The 17,720-nt window shown below is 37.4% G+C and overlaps 1 protein-coding gene across 3 annotated transcripts; it reads left to right on the top strand.

Annotated features, from left to right (window-relative positions):
* The first annotated feature begins 343 nt into the window (after window positions 1–343).
* On the top strand, window positions 344–14,226 carry LOC112766286 (uncharacterized). Of its 3 annotated transcripts, none has more exons than XM_072223161.1 (9): window positions 344–554; window positions 1,050–1,244; window positions 1,473–1,657; window positions 2,161–2,320; window positions 2,751–2,847; window positions 3,208–3,377; window positions 3,887–4,053; window positions 4,310–4,495; window positions 13,573–14,226. In XM_072223161.1, coding segments are annotated over exons 2-9 (981 nt in total). In that variant the 5' UTR covers window positions 344–554; window positions 1,050–1,243; the 3' UTR covers window positions 13,588–14,226. The 3 variants fall into 3 exon arrangements, with proteins under 3 accessions (XP_072079262.1, XP_025667980.1, XP_072079261.1); XM_025812195.3 differs by lacking the exon at window positions 13,573–14,226 and adding an exon at window positions 8,373–8,509; XM_072223160.1 differs by lacking the exon at window positions 13,573–14,226 and adding an exon at window positions 6,626–7,109.
* The last annotated feature ends 3,494 nt before the right edge of the window (window positions 14,227–17,720 follow it).

The raw sequence follows: 17,720 nt of genomic DNA, 5'->3' as shown, positions 1-17,720 counted from the left end.
CATATGTGAAACTGATAATCTTGATGCGTTTCTTTTTATTTCACGAGACACAACCAGCATGATTAGGACTGACTATGATTTACTTGACAAAATCAAAGAGATGCTCCAGCGTAATTTGACAATTACGGTAGTACTCATTCAGCGCACAGCAAACAGAATGGCTGATTTAATGGTGAAAACTGCTGCTTTTAATAAGCAGGTATACTTGGAACGGTTGCTACCCCGTAATAGTTTAGACATTATTATTAGAGAAGAATTCTACTCTTTTTCTTAGGTCTTTTTTTATGTTATTTCCAGTCATAAAAAAAAATAATATTTTTGAATAACAATAAGAAAAAGACTTAACCAACTGTGGAAGAAACGCTGGAAAGAAAGTGCCGATATTTGGTGGCGACTTCAGTCTTCGCTGTGAAACCTCTCAGCTCAGTTCTTGTTTCTTCGTTCGATGGAATTCAGGCCCCGCAACTACACCGATGCGTGAATCTCACGCTCTACCTCGCCTACGCGCCGATGCTCACCCTCTTTCAGCTGCACCCTCTCCGCCACTCCCTCAGGTTCAATTATTCTCTCTCTCTTTTGATCTTTCACTAGCACTTCACTGTTTCGGATATACCACGAATCACGCTGATAGATTTGATTTTGTTTAGTCGTAAGCAAATTATTATGTCTTAGTATTTCTGTTTAAGCTAGTTATTTTCTGTTAGCTTCTGTTTAGTGTAGGTTAATGATTTCAATGTTGTTGAGCTTAGTGATATGATCGTAGTGAGTTTCATAACAAAATCTGGCGAGAGAAAGTGTTCTATAGATAGAGATTTTTGTTATGTTTAACTACACAGCAAAATGCAGGGAGGATTTGGTTAAGTAACTTCATTTGAGGACTTGTTAATATTTGTTGAAATGCTTAGTGAATTTTTATTTCTGAGTAGTAGTTGTCTATGTTATGATTTTCAGGTTGATTCGATTTTTTTTATTATGTTTGGAATTTCCGTTACTTGCATTGGTCTCGGTACTTAGTTGTTGTGTTGATGTTCTTGACTTCTTGTTTTTAGGGTGATGTTGTGGAAAGTGGTAACAGTGATTTCTTTGATCCACTGAGAGGAACTGATAACGAGGCAAAGGTCGAATCTCCTGATCCTGACAACCTCAGCAATGCGGTGGATCATCATCCAACCAAGGAGTGGACCTCTTTCAGGAGATTACTAATGCAGAGGTTTCCTGTCACCAAAATGGTTTCAATGTCTTCAGTAAGCTTTTCAAAATGGTTTCCTTTTTGTTCTGTAACCCTTTATTTTTTTTAGTTAATCATAATGGCTAATTATTTCTATTTTAATCACAGATGCCTGATCTTCGAATGAGAAATGCAAAATGCATGCCCATATCTATTACATTGTTTATCCTTCTTTTATTTACTTATTTATTTTAAAAAAAATTGTATTTGTCTCTATTTATTTATGTGATGTCATGATTTTCAGTGCATGAGAAATCTTCAACAATTATGCATTTGGAGGAACTGGACGATCCACAAAAATTTGCTGATGAGGGTGTCAAGGTGATTACTTGGCAAGAGTATGTGTCTCGGTTACATGAGCTCAAAGATGAAATTAACCGTTCTTGGCTAGCTGAAGATCGTGTAACATCCTTAAAGTTATCTATAAAGGTAGATGTTGATACATTTAACAGTTTCTGGGTTGTTATTATAGAATGTATAAAAATTACCTTCAATGCTTGTTTTTGGGTTTGTGCATTGCATAGAGGATTTTTTCAAAAATTCATATACTTACTGTTTTTATGTTTTATTTTTTCCTTTATAGACCTAGTAGTATTTTGTTTACATATAAGAAGGAAATTCTTAGCCGACCCCACCTAGTGGGACAAGGCTTTGTTGTTGTTGTTTGTTGTTATAAGAAGGAAATTCTTGTTTAATTTTGTTGAACCATATGTTAAATAAATAGAAGAGGCTCAGACAGAGATAAGCTACCTAACTAAAATCCAAATCATGTATAATAGTAAGTTTGCTTGGGTGAGAAGGGACCGCTGGGGGAAGAAGGGATTTGAAATAATTTCTTATTTTGGGATGAAATAATATTTTTCTTTATTTCTTATCTTGATATGGGTTGTTTATATGAACTTGAAAGTTGAAACTGATTGTTCTGTTTGCAGGCAGTTAAGCTTCTGATGGATACGTCCGTTTCTGAGTTTTATCCTACACTTTTTGTCCTTGTCACAGATATCATGGACATGCTTGGCGAATTGGTTTGGCAACGCATAAAGCGGAAAGCCGAGTTTACTGAAGATGGAGCCTTACTCTGCAACTTAGCAGGTCTCTTCTTAATTTGAATCTATCTCTCACACAATTAGTTTTACCCAGAGTGTTTCCTTAGGCATTTCCAATATCAATAGTGGTTGAGAATCTTCAATCTGGAATCTGTCCCTCTTTTGTACCCGTCAAATGGGTAGCTTATGGTGAACCACAATGAAGGCAAATAAAAATTGTTGCTACAAGATTGTTGCTTATAGGAGAAACCCCTATATAAAAATTGTTTGCCAAAACTTCTCCATGTATTATCGATAACTTGATAAATGGGTTGTTACAGTAACTTCCCTCAGAAGTCTCCAAATGTTAAAATTATTTTCTTGTTGTAGCTAATTTATACATCATATAAGCTTGATGGTGTTTGATAATTGATAGTTGCTTCAAAACTTGTATTGGCATCCTATCGTTTATCCAAATCTGTTGACTGACGGTGCAGAAAACTTTAAGGCAAGCGATATTTGTAGTGATGCTAAAGAAACTTGCAACAACTGGTTCAACAAAATTGGTGTTGTGCAAGAGCTTCTTTCACGCATGTAAAGTCCTTATCCTTTTCTCTGTATTTAATGTATTCTATGTTTCTTTTCGTGAAATTTTTTTTGTAGGTCTTGTTGATGTATGTTTCTGAATGTTTTATTCCATCTATTCATTCTAATGTCTTCATCATCACACTTGGAAGCTAAATCAAAGCCAGTTTCAAAAAAAAAAAGTAGTCATGCTTCTTTTTCAGTTTATCTTATAGGACCTACATGTTTTCTTTTTCTTGTGTAGAAACCTTATTCTCTTTCTATGCACTATTTCTTTGCATTAATAAATTTCTGTATTCAACATTTTGGCTTAAAGTTTCCTCCTCAATTTTGTTGAGTGCTTACCGTGTTTTGGGAATTTTACTTTAGTTACCTAGAGTTGGCAATATTGCCTTGCTGGCAATTTCTGCTTGACCAACCTGAAGACAGTCTTTGGCGCTTGGTAATGATGATAAGAGGATTGGGGGATCCTGTAGCATCTGCATATTGTCGTTTTTATATGGCTCACTGTGCTCAGAAGCTTATTTCACATGATATAGGTATTTTGATTAATATGTTTGCTGGTGCATATTTTTACGTATATCATATACACTGTTACCCTGGCAACCTATGACCCCCAAAACCTCAGTGTCAAACACCTTTTGCTTATTGCTTCTAGTATACCAATGGTTTTGTTTTTAAAGTTCTTGTATTCTTCTGTAATTTGCACATTCAAAATGTTGTAGAGAATGTGAACAGTTTGGTGGTAAAAACATTATTTTCATAGTTATTTCTAGAGTAAGTTAACAAATTATTCCTCTACTGCTGTGCACCAATTTCTACTTTACAATCTGTACTGTTGTTTGTATTCTATGCTCTATCTGGTTGGTTTCTTGAGATTTATTTTCTGTCTTATACCTTGTTCTCAGTGGGATTCTCAGTGGGATGCATGGATCATTTTGTTTACTTATTTTGCTGTTTAATCTATAATGCATCTGATTGATGTTATATAATTTTTTCTTGTGATTATCTTCAAAAACTTAATTCTTTATTTCTCCAACTGGGACAGGTTATCTTATAACATTTATGAATGACATCAGAGTCATTTTGATGAAAATTTTATCAGCAAATGAAAGCACTCATGGAAATGTTAAACACAACAAAAGATTGCAAGTTAGTCTAATGGAACCAACCATTGAGTATATTATGAAGTATATATTTAATGGGTTATCTCAGGTATGTATGTAGTTTCTTTCCATTAGTGTACTTATTTTCTACAATATTATATGTGATCACGGTCCCATAATGGTTATGCTGGTTGGAACTTCTTGAAACCGAAATTACCTATGCTAATAAAATTAAACATTATTAGGGTTCTTCTCATTATTATAATGGAAAATAAAAAAAATTGCTGATTGTTTGCCCTGCTTTTTTTTCCCCTTCTTCAACCTGTGTTTTATGGTGATCTAAATATATCTTTACTTTGCCAAAGGGACAAGTCAGTGAAGTTCTTGCAGAGCTGGGATTGATGAAGAATCAACAGGATTTTGGGAGTGTTTCATGTGTTTCAGTTGTTCTGCATCATTTATTGAACGAACTCCCTATTGAAATAGTTAGTTCAAACGCTCTACAGATGCTTCATCTAATTGAATTTAGCAAGGATTATTCCTTTGATCAGGTATGACACATTTTGCAGTGTTTATCATGCCTTGAGTACTTCTGATACACATCAAAATGTAATTTGCTATATTATAGCTGTCTTCTTTGATTTGCTTTTTCCAAAATGCAGTTTTATTGTTCTTCTTTTTCCCAATAGCACTCTTTTTCATCTTACTCATCTCCAAACACTCAACCTTGCTTTCAATTCTTTCCATTTTTCTCCATTGTCATCTCAGTTTAGTAAGCTTGTGAGTCTCACACACTTGAATTTATCTAATTGTGAATTCATAGGTGAAATTCCTTCCCAAATAATCACACCTTTCCAAATTACAATCACTTGATCTCTCTTCGAATTATAATTTGATGTGGAAAGAAACTACTTGGAAAAGAATGTTGCAAAATGCCCAAATTAGGAGCTGTGAAAGTGATCATTTCCGTTCTTGCTTTACTACACTGAGAAGCTGCTTTTACCTCCTCTCTCTCATGCTTCTTTGACTTTCGGTGCTACGAAACTGAGTTAATATTCAAAATAATCTCTGAAATTTGATCCCAATTCAATTTAATCCTCAAATTTTTAATTGACCCAAATTGTATCCTAAAATTTTAATGCGTACCTCAAATTGGCTCTTCTGTCCATTTCCGTCACCAGAAAAATGACGTGGCAAATTTAGTTGACACCTGACAGTGGTACCTTCTCTCTCATGCTTCTTCGACTTTCAGTGCTACGAAACCGAGTTAAAATTCAAAATAATCTCTGAAATTTGACCCAGATTCAATTTAATTCTCAAATTTTTAATTGACCCAAATTGTACCCTAAAATTTTAATGCGTAACTCAAATTGGCTCTTCCATCCATTTCCGTCACTAGAAAAATGACGTGGCAAATTTAATTTACACGTGGCACAAGAAAAACGACGCCGTTTTTCAGAAACCTAATTTCCTATTCCTTCATCACTGTAAGGGGGGTCAAATTTTTATGGTACCAAATTCAAATAAACCAATAAAAAGCTTTTGCAACATCCTTCCACCGCCGTCGGAATAATCAGCCACTTCAATCACATGAAAAGCTTTTTTTATTTTCTATTTGTGAATGCAATGCAAAGAAAGTGAAGAAAAGTGGAGCAGTACTCACGACGTTAGTGGGTCTAAAATGGAGGCGGTGATGAGTGGAAATCAGATTCCAACATAAAACACACCGGCAAGTGTACCGGGTCGCATCAAGTAGTAATAACTCACAAGAGTGAGGTCGATCCCACAGGGATTGAAGGATTGAGCAATTTTAGTTAGGTGGTGAATTTAGTTAAGCAAACAAGTGAGAATTTGGGTGAATTGTGATCAACAGAAGCTAAATTGCATGAAAATAAAAGGGAGAAGGGAAATTGACAGAAAAGTAAAGTGCAAAAGAAATAAAAGAGCTGAATCTTAAAGTGCAAGTAATGTAAATGACTGAAACTTAGATTGCAAGAAATGTAAATGGCTGAAGCTTAAAGTGTTAGAAATGTAAATTACTGAATCTAAATTGCTGGAAAACTTAAATTGCTTGAAGATTAAAGGAATTTGGGAGCTGGGATTCAAAATTAAACAAGAAAAATGCAAGCCAAAGTAAATCAGAAAGCTGTGAAGTAAAGAAGTTCAGTTTAGTATCAAACAGAAATGGAAAATTACTTGAAGAAGCAAAACAAAAAGAAGCTGAGCTCAATTACGAAATTCTCAAAGAGAAATTGAAGATCTAAGAAGAGCAATGAGACTAGAAAGCAGATCTAGATCTCAATCACTTCCTTGATCAAACAGAAAATAAAATGCAGAAGAAATGTAAATGAAACAGCAATGAAATTCAGATCCAATTCCTCAATTCTTAGAATTATGTAGAAGAAGAACAAAGATGAATTTCAGATCAAGAATTGAAACAGAATTCCTTCAATCTCAATCCAAAATTCAAAACAGAAGATGGAAGTTGTAGAAGTAAGAACAAAATGAAAGAAAACTCAGATCTCAATCCCAATTCCCAAATTTCAAATGAAAATTCTAATGAAAACTAAAATTCAGCTCCAAGAAAGAGTAAAAGTGCTAAAAGATTCAAAAGTCAAGGTAAAGGTCCTCTATAAATCAAACTAACTCCTATTTATACACTTTCTATTTTTGATTTTCAGAACTTGGAGTGGGCTTTTCAAATTGGTGAAGAAGTGGATCCAAATTGGCTTTTGATTGAAATTGGCCCCAAGTGCTGGCTCCAGTGGAGCGCTCAGTCAAGAAAGAAAACGTTGCCCTCTCTTGCCTTATGTCTGGGCTCGTGCCAAGCTTCAATTGTAGCACTCAGTGAATTGCACATAACGTAGCGCTACATTGTGCCTTGTATGGTCTCCATCTTCGAGCCCTGGTGGCTTCCTTTTGAGCCAATTTTCTTGTAGCAAAGTAGCCCTCAGTTAATTGAATTAATGTAGTGCCCTTTCTATGCCTTGTGCGCGCTTTTCTTGGTTCCCATTTCGAACCTTGATGGTTTCACTTGCTAGTGTCGCGCCTTGCTTTTATTTTGTTGAGGCCACGATAAAGTTAAAACACTTAATGTGGCGCTACATGCTTGAGTGCCTCCTTGTAGCGCTCTGTTTGGAAAATCAACGTAGCGCCCTTGCCTTTGCTTTGGTTCTTCTTCCTCTAGCGCTCAATGAGAGAGCGCTGCCCTCATTATTCGAGCGCTGGCCCTTGCCCCCTTTTGATGCACAATGCTTTAATGTCTTGGGTCACGCTTTTCAAAGCGTGGCCTAAGGTCCAAAGCGTGTTCTAAGGTTCCTCTTTCCTTTTTTTTTCATCATTTCTTCACCTGCAAGTATTCAAAACAACCAACCAAAGCATCACCAAATTCACAAGATCTCTAAATCATTCAAAAACCAACTAATTCTAGCTTAAACCTTATGATTTTGTGTCAAATAAATGATGGTTGATTGAATTGACATAACCATGCAAATCCACTCCAAATCACTTAGTTATAATGCAAGAAAGTGCATAAAACCTAATGAAACAAGTGAAAAATGCTTGAAAAGCTAGCATAAGATGATCTGTCATCACAACACCAAACTTAAACCTTGCTTGTCCCCAAGCAAGCACTAAACATAAGAAGAAATGAAATGAAACAGAGAAGCATGCATGTCCTTATTTAGCAGATAATTCAACTTGGTTCATGGGGTTTTATGCAGACAAATGTAGCTCAATTATTCATAGCTATCTGATATGAAATGTCCCTTTGATGGTTCACTAGAGTTGCTGCTATATTGCCTTGCTTTTTAATTGATCCCTTGCTAGCTTTTTCTTTCTTTTTCTTAGGAAGCTTATTTATTAATGAAAGCTTGGTGGCAAGTGTTGCAGCAGCCTTTTGGCTCAATTTTTGCTCAACACTTCTTCACCACAGACACTTGGCTCACAATTTCTTCCTAGGAACATTGATGCCCAGCATCTCTTTGGATTACTAAATGCTTTGTAACTAGGTTACTCTTGATAGTGGACTTTCGATTGGCAATCCCAGATTAGTTAATCCAAGTGGCCAAGTTTTAAAATACTCCTTAGAACCTACTTGTCCAAGCATATCCTAGTACAAAAACACCACAGGCATATGTCCTAAGGTCCAAGCTATTGGTGTCTAGCCTTATTGTTTGTTTCTTTACCAATTCTTGGCTTTTCTTTTTCTTTTCTTTCTTATTTTACTTCATTCTCAAGGGATATTCATTGATGAAAGGCTTTATGATAGCAACTTAGTTCACACTACAAAGGGCATTTTATTATGTAGCTTTTGTTATTTGAGCTAACCATTAAATCAAACAAGTACCACCACTGAATTCTCATTCTAATTTCCACAACATTGGACAATCACTCTCTATTTCAAACATTTTTCTTTTATTCATGCAGCAGGGAATAAAACAGAATTTAGCAGATGAGTTATGACAAGCACAATGCAGGCTAGCATTTTTGGCAAACATCTTCACTTATACCTAATTGAACAATTCAGCAAGACATAGAAATCCCAAGTCAAAATACTTCACAACAACAAGGATTAAGTATCAATACAACCTGTTGGGAATGTCTCTCAGCTTTTTCTTCTGTCATCATTATTTCTCTCTGTTGTTCCTCCTTTGGATGATGATGCAGACCTCTTTCACAGATTGAATGTTTTCCTGCATAATCTTTAGAAGTTGCTTGTTTCTCAAGTCCTTAGGCAGCTGGTTAGTATGCAAGATTTGCTTGTAGGCTTTTGAACTTATTTTTGGTGTGTGAACACCAAACTTAGTTCCTTGCCAATGCTCCTTATGCAACAAGTCTTCCACATATATATGAAACCTTGTGCCTTTGCTGAAGGTCATAAAACTAAAAACTAGAAAACAGACAGTGGTTAAGTAATTTTCTGATTGCTTGGAGCTAGTAACTACTTATGCAGAAGGTGAAAATGCATTTTTAAATGAGATTTTTGGTGGAACACCAAACTTAGCTTCCTTCATTCTCCCTTAGATTGTTTTGGTGTGCAACACCAAACTTAGCTCCTTGCAATACAGATAAAACTACTCAACCGTTTTATTGAAATAGTTAAGAAAAGAAAACTACCTCTGGTTGGGTTGCCTCCTAACAAGTGCTCTTTTATTGTCACTAGCTTGACATCTTTCATTCTTGCTCAGCTCAGGTTCTGAACCTCCTTTTCTTTGTCCCATTGGCCTCCTAAGTAATCTTTACCCTATGACCGTTTGCTGTGAAATGGATCTTTGTTGCTTCATCTAGCAATTCAAGGCTTCCATAAGGGAGAACCTTTGTCACCAAGTAGGGACCAATCCATTTGGATTTGAGCTTGCCAGGGAAAACTTTAACCCTGGAGTTATATAAGAGTACTTGCTGTCCTGGTTTGAACTCTTTCTTTGAGATCTTTTTGTCATGCCACCTCTTAGCTTTTTTTTGTATATCTTAGCATTTTCATAGGCTTCTAGTCTAAACTCATCCAACTCATTTAGTTGTAGTAGCCTCTTCTCCCCTGCTGTTTGAGAATCCAGGTTGAGGAGTTTAGTAGCCCAGAAAACTTTATGTTCAAGCTCTACAGGGAGGTGACAAGACTTGCCATATAACAGCTGAAAGGGAGACTTTCCAATAGGAGTTTTGAATGCTGTCCTGTATGTCAGAGTGCATCTTCTAGCTTTCTGGCCCAATATTTTCTGGTGGCTCCCACAGTCTTCTCCAAAATCCTCTTCAACTCCCTATTTGCAAGCTCTGCTTGGCCATTGGTCTGTGGGTGATATGGTGTGGCTACTTTATGCATCACCCCATATTTGTGAAGTAGTTTCTCCATCTGTTTGTTGCAGAAATGACTGCCGCCATCACTAACAAGTCCCTTAGGCACTCCATATCTAGTGAAAATATGCTTCTTCAAGAATTGAAGGACAATTTGTGCATAACATGTGGTTGTGGCTATAGCTTCCACCCACTTTCAGACATACTCCACTACTACAAGTATGTATTTGAAAGAATATGAAGGAGGAAAAGGGCCCATGAAATCAATGCCCCATAGATCAAATAGTTCTACCTCCAGGATGTAGTTCTGTGGCATCTCATTCCTTTTTGTTAATCCTCCAGCTCTTTGGCATTCATTACACTGGTGAACAAACTCTCTAGCATCCTTGAATATGGTAGGCCAATAAAATCCACTTTAAAGTATCTTGGCTACTGTTCTTTCGGGCCTAAAGTGCCCACCATAAGCTGAGCCATGACAGTGCAACAATATGTTTCTTATCTCACTCTCAGGAACACATTTTCTAATCATTCCATCTGAACACCTCCTGAATAAGAATGGTTCATCCCATAGGAATTTTTTTGTTTCATTGAGTAACTTCTTCACTTGTTGCTTGGTGAATTCCTTGGGAATCTTTCTTCCAACCTTATAGTTTGCAATGTCTGCAAACCAAGGGGCTTGTTGGATCTGTAAGAGATGTTCATCTGGAAGGCTTTCATTCACTGGATGTGAGGCTTCTTGAATTGTTTCTTGTGGCAATCTTGATAGATGATCAGCAACTTGGTTCTCACTACCCTTCCTGTCCTTTATTTCAATGTCAAACTCTTGTAGAAACAATATCCATCTGATAAGTCTCGGTTTGGCATGCTGTTTTGACATCAAATACTTAAGGGCGGCATGGTCAGTATAAACTACAATCTTGGATCCAATCAAGTATGATGTAAACTTATCAAATGCATAAACCACAGCCAATAATTCCTTCTCTGTTGTGGTGTAATTTTTTTGAGCTTCATTCAATACTTTGCTTGCATAATAGATGACATGGTGTAAATTTCCCTTCCTTTGTCCCAACACAGCACCAATTGCAATGTCACTTGTATCACACATGAGTTCAAAGGGTAATCCCCAATCTGGGGGTGTGATGATTGGTGCAGTTGTGAGTTTAGTTTTCAAAGTTTCAAAGGCATGCTGACAGCTTTCATCAAAAATAAAAGGATTGTCAACCACCAACAGATTGCTAAGTGGTTTGGCTATTTTTGAGAAATCCTTAATAAATCTTCTATAAAATCCAGCATGTCCTAAGAACTTCTAACGACTTTCACATTAGTTGGTGAAAGAAGTTTTTCTATGATTTCTACCTTTGCCTTGTCAACTTCTATCCCTTTTCTTGAAACTTTGTGACCAAGAACAATTCCTTCGGGTACCATAAAATGACATTTTTCCTAATTTAAAACCAAATTGGTTTCTTGGCACCATTTCAAGACTAGGGTAAGATGATGCAAGCAAGCATTGAAAGTATCACCAAAAACAGAAAAATCATCCATGAAAACTTCAATAAACTTTTCTACCATATCTGAGAAGATTGATAGCATGCATTTTTGAAATGTAGCTGGGGCATTACACAATCCAAATGGCATCATTCTGTATGCGAAGACTCCAAAAGGGCAGGTGAAAGATGTCTTCTCTTGATCCATGGGGTCAACCACTATTTGATTATAGCCAGAATACCCATCAAGGAAGCAGTAATATGCATGGCCGGCTAGCCTCTCAAGCATTTGGTCAATGAAGGGGAGTGGAAAGTGATCTTTACGTGTGGCATCATTCAGCCTCCTGTAATCAATACACATCCTCCACCCTGTCACAGTTCTTGTGGGAATGAGCTCATTTTTCTCATTAACAATGACTGTCATCCCACCCTTCTTTGGTACCACTTGAACTGGGCTTATCCATGAGCTGTCAGAGATAGGATAGATGATCCCTGCATTCCATAACTTCATTACTTCTTTCTGAACAACTTTCTTCATTGTGGGGTTTAGCCTCCTCTGAGGTTGAACTACTGGTTTGGAATTGTCTTCTAAAAGAATCTTGTGCATGCATACTGCAGGGCTAATGCCTTTCAAGTCATCAATGGTCCATCCTAATGCATCTTTGTGAGCTTTTAGTACACTAAGGAGTTTTTCTTCTTCTTCTTTAGTCAGGGAAGAGTTCATGGTCACTGGAAAGCTATCTGTTGTGCCAAGGAATGCATATTTAAGATGAGTAGGTAGAAGCTTCAACTCTTGTTTTGACATCTCTTCTGTCTTGTCTTGTTCCACCTTTTTCTCAATGGAAATTTCAGCTATTTGTTCTTCCATTGTCTCTTGATCTCCTTCCTCTTCTTCATCTTATTGCTCATGACAATTGGCTTCCAGCATGTCTTCCACCAAACTTTCTATCATGTCCACTCTCATGTAGTTTTCTTGCTCAGGGGGGTGTTGCATTGCTTTGAAAACATTGATGATCATTTGCTTATTGTGTACCCTGAAGATCATTTCTCCCTTTTCTACATCAATAATGGCCCTTGCGGTGGCCAAGAAGGGTCTTCCCAAGATGATTAGGTTGTTTCCCTCCTCTTCTGTGTCCAAAATCACAAAATTGGCAAGGAAAATGAAATTCCCAACCTTCACTAGTAGATTTTCCACAACTCCATTGGGTATCTTAATTGATCTATCGGCCATTACAAGTGATATTCTGGTGGGTTTAATTTCTTCTATGGCAAGATTTTTCATCATTGAGAGAGGCATCAAGTTGATACTAGCTCCCAAATCACAGAGGGCTTTCTCCAATGTCATTTTACCTATGGTGCATGATATGACAAAACTTCCTGGATCTTTGAGCTTTGGTGGAATATCCCTTTGAATTACTGAACTGCATTCTTCAGTGAGCATAATGGTCTCCTTCTCATGCTAGCTTTTCTTCTTATTGATAAGCTCTTTCAAGAATTTTGTATATAGAGGCATCTGCTCTAATGCTTCAGCCAGTGGGATATTAATCTCCAACTTCTTGAAGACTTCAAGGAATTTGGGGAAGTGTTGATCCTTGGTTTCCTTGTTGAACCTTTGAGGATATGAGAAAGGAGGTGTGAAAGTCTTCACCACTTGCTCTGCCCTTGAGATGGTTCCTCTATTACTTGCTTCCCTTTCCTTGAATCTTGTGGCTGGTCATCCTTCTCTTTAACCTTCTCTTGAGCTTGCTTGCTTACTGTCATTTCTTCCTTGTTGTTGGCCTCATCTTTCTCAGCTGGCTTCTTACCATTCTCCATAGGCTTCTTATTGTCTTCTTTGTCATTCACCAAAGTTCTTCCACTCCTTAATTGGATGGCTTTGCATTCTTCTTTAGGATTTGGAATGGTATCACTTGGGAGTGAGCTTGTTGGTCTTTCAATCACTGCTTGCTTGGACAATTGTCCAATTTGCCTTTCTAAATTTCTCATTGAGGCTTCATGATTCTTGCTGGTCATCTCCTGATGCTTCATCATCTTTTCCATCAGTATCTCCAAGTTGGAGATCCTTTGAGCATCTTGTGGTATTTGTGGTTGGTTATGAGATGTTGAGGGTGGATGATAGTTATTTTGGTTAGTGGTTGGGTTATTGGGTGGATAATAGCTAGAATTGGGATGGTTGTTTTGGGGTTTTCTATATGGATTGTTGATTAGCGGATAATTTATACGCTTTTTGGCATTGTTTTTAGTATGTTTTTAGTATAATCTAGTTAGTTTTTATTATATTTTTTATTAGTTTTTAATTAAAAATCACATTTCTGGACTTTACTATGAGTTTGTGTGTTTTTCTGTGATTTCAGGTATTTTCTGGCTGAAATTGAGGGACCTGAGCAAAAATCAGATTCAGAGGCTGACAAAGGACTGCAGATGCTGTTGGATTCTGACCTCCCTGCACTCGAAGTGGATTTTCTGGAGCTACAGAACTCCAAATGGCGCGCTCTCAATTGCGTTGGAAAGTAGACATTCAGGGCTTTCCAGCAATATATAATAGTCCATACTTTGCCCGAGTTTAGATGACGCAAACTGGCGTTCAACGCCAGCTCTCTGCCCAATTCTGGAGTTAAACGCCAGAAACAGGTTGCAAAGCAGAGTTAAACGCCAGAAACACGTTACAAACTGGTGTTTAACTCCAAGAAAGACCTCTGTACGTGTAAAGCTTAAGCTCAGCCCAAGCACACACCAAGTGGGCCCCTGAAGTGGATTTCTACATCATTTACTTATTTCTGTAATCCTAGTAACTAGTCTGATATAAATAGAACTTTTTTACTATTGTATTAGACATCTTTGATTAGTTTTATGCTATCTTAGATCTTTATGGAGGCTGGCCTCTCGGCCATGCCTAGACCTTGTTCTTATGTATTTTCAATGGTAGAGTTTCTACACACCATAGATTAAGGTGTGGAGCTCTGCTGTTCCTTGAGAATTAATGCAAACTACTACTGTTTTCTATTCAATTCAAGCTTATTCCAATTCTAAGATATTCATTCAAACTTCAACATGAATGTGATGATCGTGACAGTCATCATCATTCCCAACCCATGAACGCGTGCCTGACAACCACTTCCGTTCTACCTTAGATTGAATGAGTATCTCTTGGATTCCTTAATCAGAGTCTTCGTGGTATAAGTTAGAATCCATGGACGGCCATTCTCGAGATCCGGAAAGTCTAAACCTTGTCTGTGGTATTCCGAGTAGGATCTTGGAAGGGATGGTTGTGACGAGCTTCAAACTCGCAAGTGCTGGGCGTAGTGACAGACGCAAAAGGATAGTAAATCCTATTCCAGTATGATCGAGAACCTTCAGATGATTAGCCATGCAGTGACAGCGCATTGGACCATTTTCACAGAGAGGACAGGATGTAGCCATTAACAACGGTGATGCCTAACATACAGCTTGCCATGGAAGGGAGTATGAATGATTGGATGAAGACAGCAGGAAAGCAGAGGTTCAGGAGGAATGAAAGCATCTCCATACACTTATCTGAAATTCTCACCAATGAATTACATAAGTATCTTTATCCTATTTTATATTTTAATTATGTTTTAATTATCAATTCACTATAACCATTTGAATCCGCCTGACTGAGATTTGCAAGATGACCATAGCTTGCTTCAAGCCGACAATCTCCGTGGGATCGACCCTTACTCACGTAAGGTTTATTACTTGGACGACCCAGTGCACTTGCTGGTTAGTTGTGCGAAGTTGTGACAAAGAGCTAATATTATGAACGTGCGTATTGAGTTTTTAGCGCCGTTACCAAGAAATGAACGATCACGATTTCGTGCACCAATTGTGGTTAGTGTTCTGCTGGTTGTTGTGGTTTGTGTTTCTTGAGTTGTTTTTGTTTGAATTTCTTTGCCATGGCTGCTGGTTTTGGTTTTGGTTGTCTCCCCATCTTAGGTTTGGGTGGTTCTTCCAAGAGGGGTTATATGTGTCTCCATGGAATTCATTCTGGCTGGATCCTTGGTTGTGCATGTAGTTCACTTGTTCCTGCTGCTGATCTTCACTATTTTTCTCATTTTGTCCCCACCCAGTTGGTGGATGATTGGTGACATTTACTGATGCAACTTGCAAACTGTTAATTCTCTTAGCCATCTGCTCAAATTATTGCTGGATTTGTTGCTGCATTACCTTGTTTTGAGCCAGAATAGTGTCCACACCTTCCAACTCCAAGACTCCTTTCCTTTGGGCTGGTTGGCGTTGTCTCTGATGAGCAAAGAAATATTGATTGTTTGCCACCATATCAATGAGGTTTTAGGCCTCCTCCGATGTCTTCATTAATTGCAAAGAACCTCCTGCTGAGTGATCTAGTGCTTCCTGAGCTTTCAAAGTCAAGCCTTCATAGAAATTCTGCAGTATGTCCCATTCATTAAACATTTCAGGGGAAAACTTTCTAATCAAGGCCTTGTATCTCTCCCAAGCCTCATAAAGAGATTCTTCATTCATTTGTGTGAAGGTTTGCACCTCTGTCTTCAATCTGATAATCTTCTGAGGTGGGTAGAATTTGGCTAGAAATTTATTCACTAGATCCTCCCAACTAGTGATGCTTCCTTGTGGGAAAGCTTCCAGCCATTGAGTAGCCTTGTCCCTCAATGAAAATGAAAACAGTAACAGTTTAGAAATATCTGGATGCACTCCATTGGACTTCACTGTGTCACAGATCCTTAGGAAGATAGACAAGTGTTGATTTGGATCTTCTAGGGCTTCCTCTATAAGAGCAGTTGTTTTGTACCAAAGTGATGAGTTGGGGCTTCAATTCAAAGTTGTTTGCATTGACATTTGGGGTAAGGATGCTACTCTCACAATACCTAGGATTTGCAAACGTGTAAGAAGCCAAGACTCTCCTCTGGGGGGGGTTGTTGTTAGCCATTCCCTCTGGTGGGTTTGAATTGGAAGGGTTCCCTTCCATTTCTTGCTATTCTTCCTCAGATGCTTCTTCACCAATGACTCATTTTCCCCTTGATTCTATTCTCAATCTTCGGAGAGTTCTCTCGTCAAGATCACAAGAGGTGGAGTCTCTCCTTGCTTCTGTCATACAACCAAAACAACAAGAAACACACAGAAGCACTCTGTAGCTTGAGTGTTGTTAGAGTTAGCAAAGACAAAGTCTCAAACAGTTAGTGAGCTTATCAAAAATAAAGAAAAACAAAGAAAAATGCTTAACAAAATCTAGACCACCACCTTACCTAATCATTGTCAATCTAGTCAATCCCCGGCAACGGCGGCAAAAATTTGATGAGTGAAAATCAGATTCCAACACAAAACTCACCGGCAAGTGTACCGGATCGCATCAAGTAGTAATAACTCACAAGAGTGAGGTCGATCCCATAGGGATTGAAGGATTGAGCAATTTTAGTTAGGTGATGAATTTAGTTAAGCAAACAAGTGAGAATTTGGGTGAATTGTGATCAATAGAAGCTAAATTGCATGAAAATAAAAGGGAGAAGGGAAATTGACAGAAAAGTAAAGTGCAAAAGAAATAAAAGAGCTGAATCTTAAAGTGCAAGTAATGTAAATGACTGAAACTTAGATTGCAAGAAATGTAAATGGCTGAAGCTTAAAGTGTAAGAAATGTAAATTACTAAATCTAAATTGCTGGGAAACTTAAATTGCTTGAAGATTAAAGGGATTTGGGAGCTGGGATTCAAAATTAAACAAGAAAAATGCAAGCCAAAGTAAATCAGAAAGCTGTGAAGTAAATAAGTTCAGTTCAGTATCAAACAGAAATGGAAAATTACTTGAAGAAGCAAAACAAAAAGAAGCTGAGCTCAATTATGAAATTCTCAAAGAGAAATTGAAGATCCAAGAAGAGCAATGAGACTAGAAAGCAGATCTAGATCTCAATCACTTCCTTGATCAAACAGAAAAATAAATTGCAGAAGAAATGTAAATGAAACAGCAATGAAATTCAGATCCAATTCCTCAATTCTTAGAATTATGCAGAAGAACAAAGATGAATTTCAGATCAAGAATTGAAACAGAATTCCTTCAATCTCAATCCAAAATTCAAAACAGAAGATGGAAGTTGTAGAAGTAAGAACAAAATGAAAGAAAACTCAGATCTCAATCCCAATTCCCAAATTTCAAATGAAAATTCTAATGAAAACTAAAATTCAGCTCCAAGAAAGAGTAAAAGTGCTAAAAGATTCAAAAGTCAAGGTAAAGGTCCTCTACAAATCAAACTAGCTCCTATTTATACACTTTTTATTTTTGATTTTCAGAACTTGGAGTGGGCTTTTCAAATTGGTGAAGAAGTGGATCCAAATTGGCTTTTGATTGAAATTGGACCCAGGTGCTGGCTCCAGTGGAGCGCTCAGTCAAGAAAGAAAACGTTGCTAGATTTATTTCCAAAGGACTGGCGTACTTCAAAGGATCATCCTCTAGACAACGTCATTGGTGATGTTTCGAAAGGGGTAACAACTCGATCTACTTTTAGAAATTTATTTAC

The sequence above is a fragment of the Arachis hypogaea genome, chromosome 17, assembly GCF_003086295.3.
Source record: "Arachis hypogaea cultivar Tifrunner chromosome 17, arahy.Tifrunner.gnm2.J5K5, whole genome shotgun sequence".
Lineage (NCBI taxonomy): Eukaryota > Viridiplantae > Streptophyta > Magnoliopsida > Fabales > Fabaceae > Arachis > Arachis hypogaea.
This window is presented reverse-complemented; position numbering and strand designations above follow the sequence as displayed.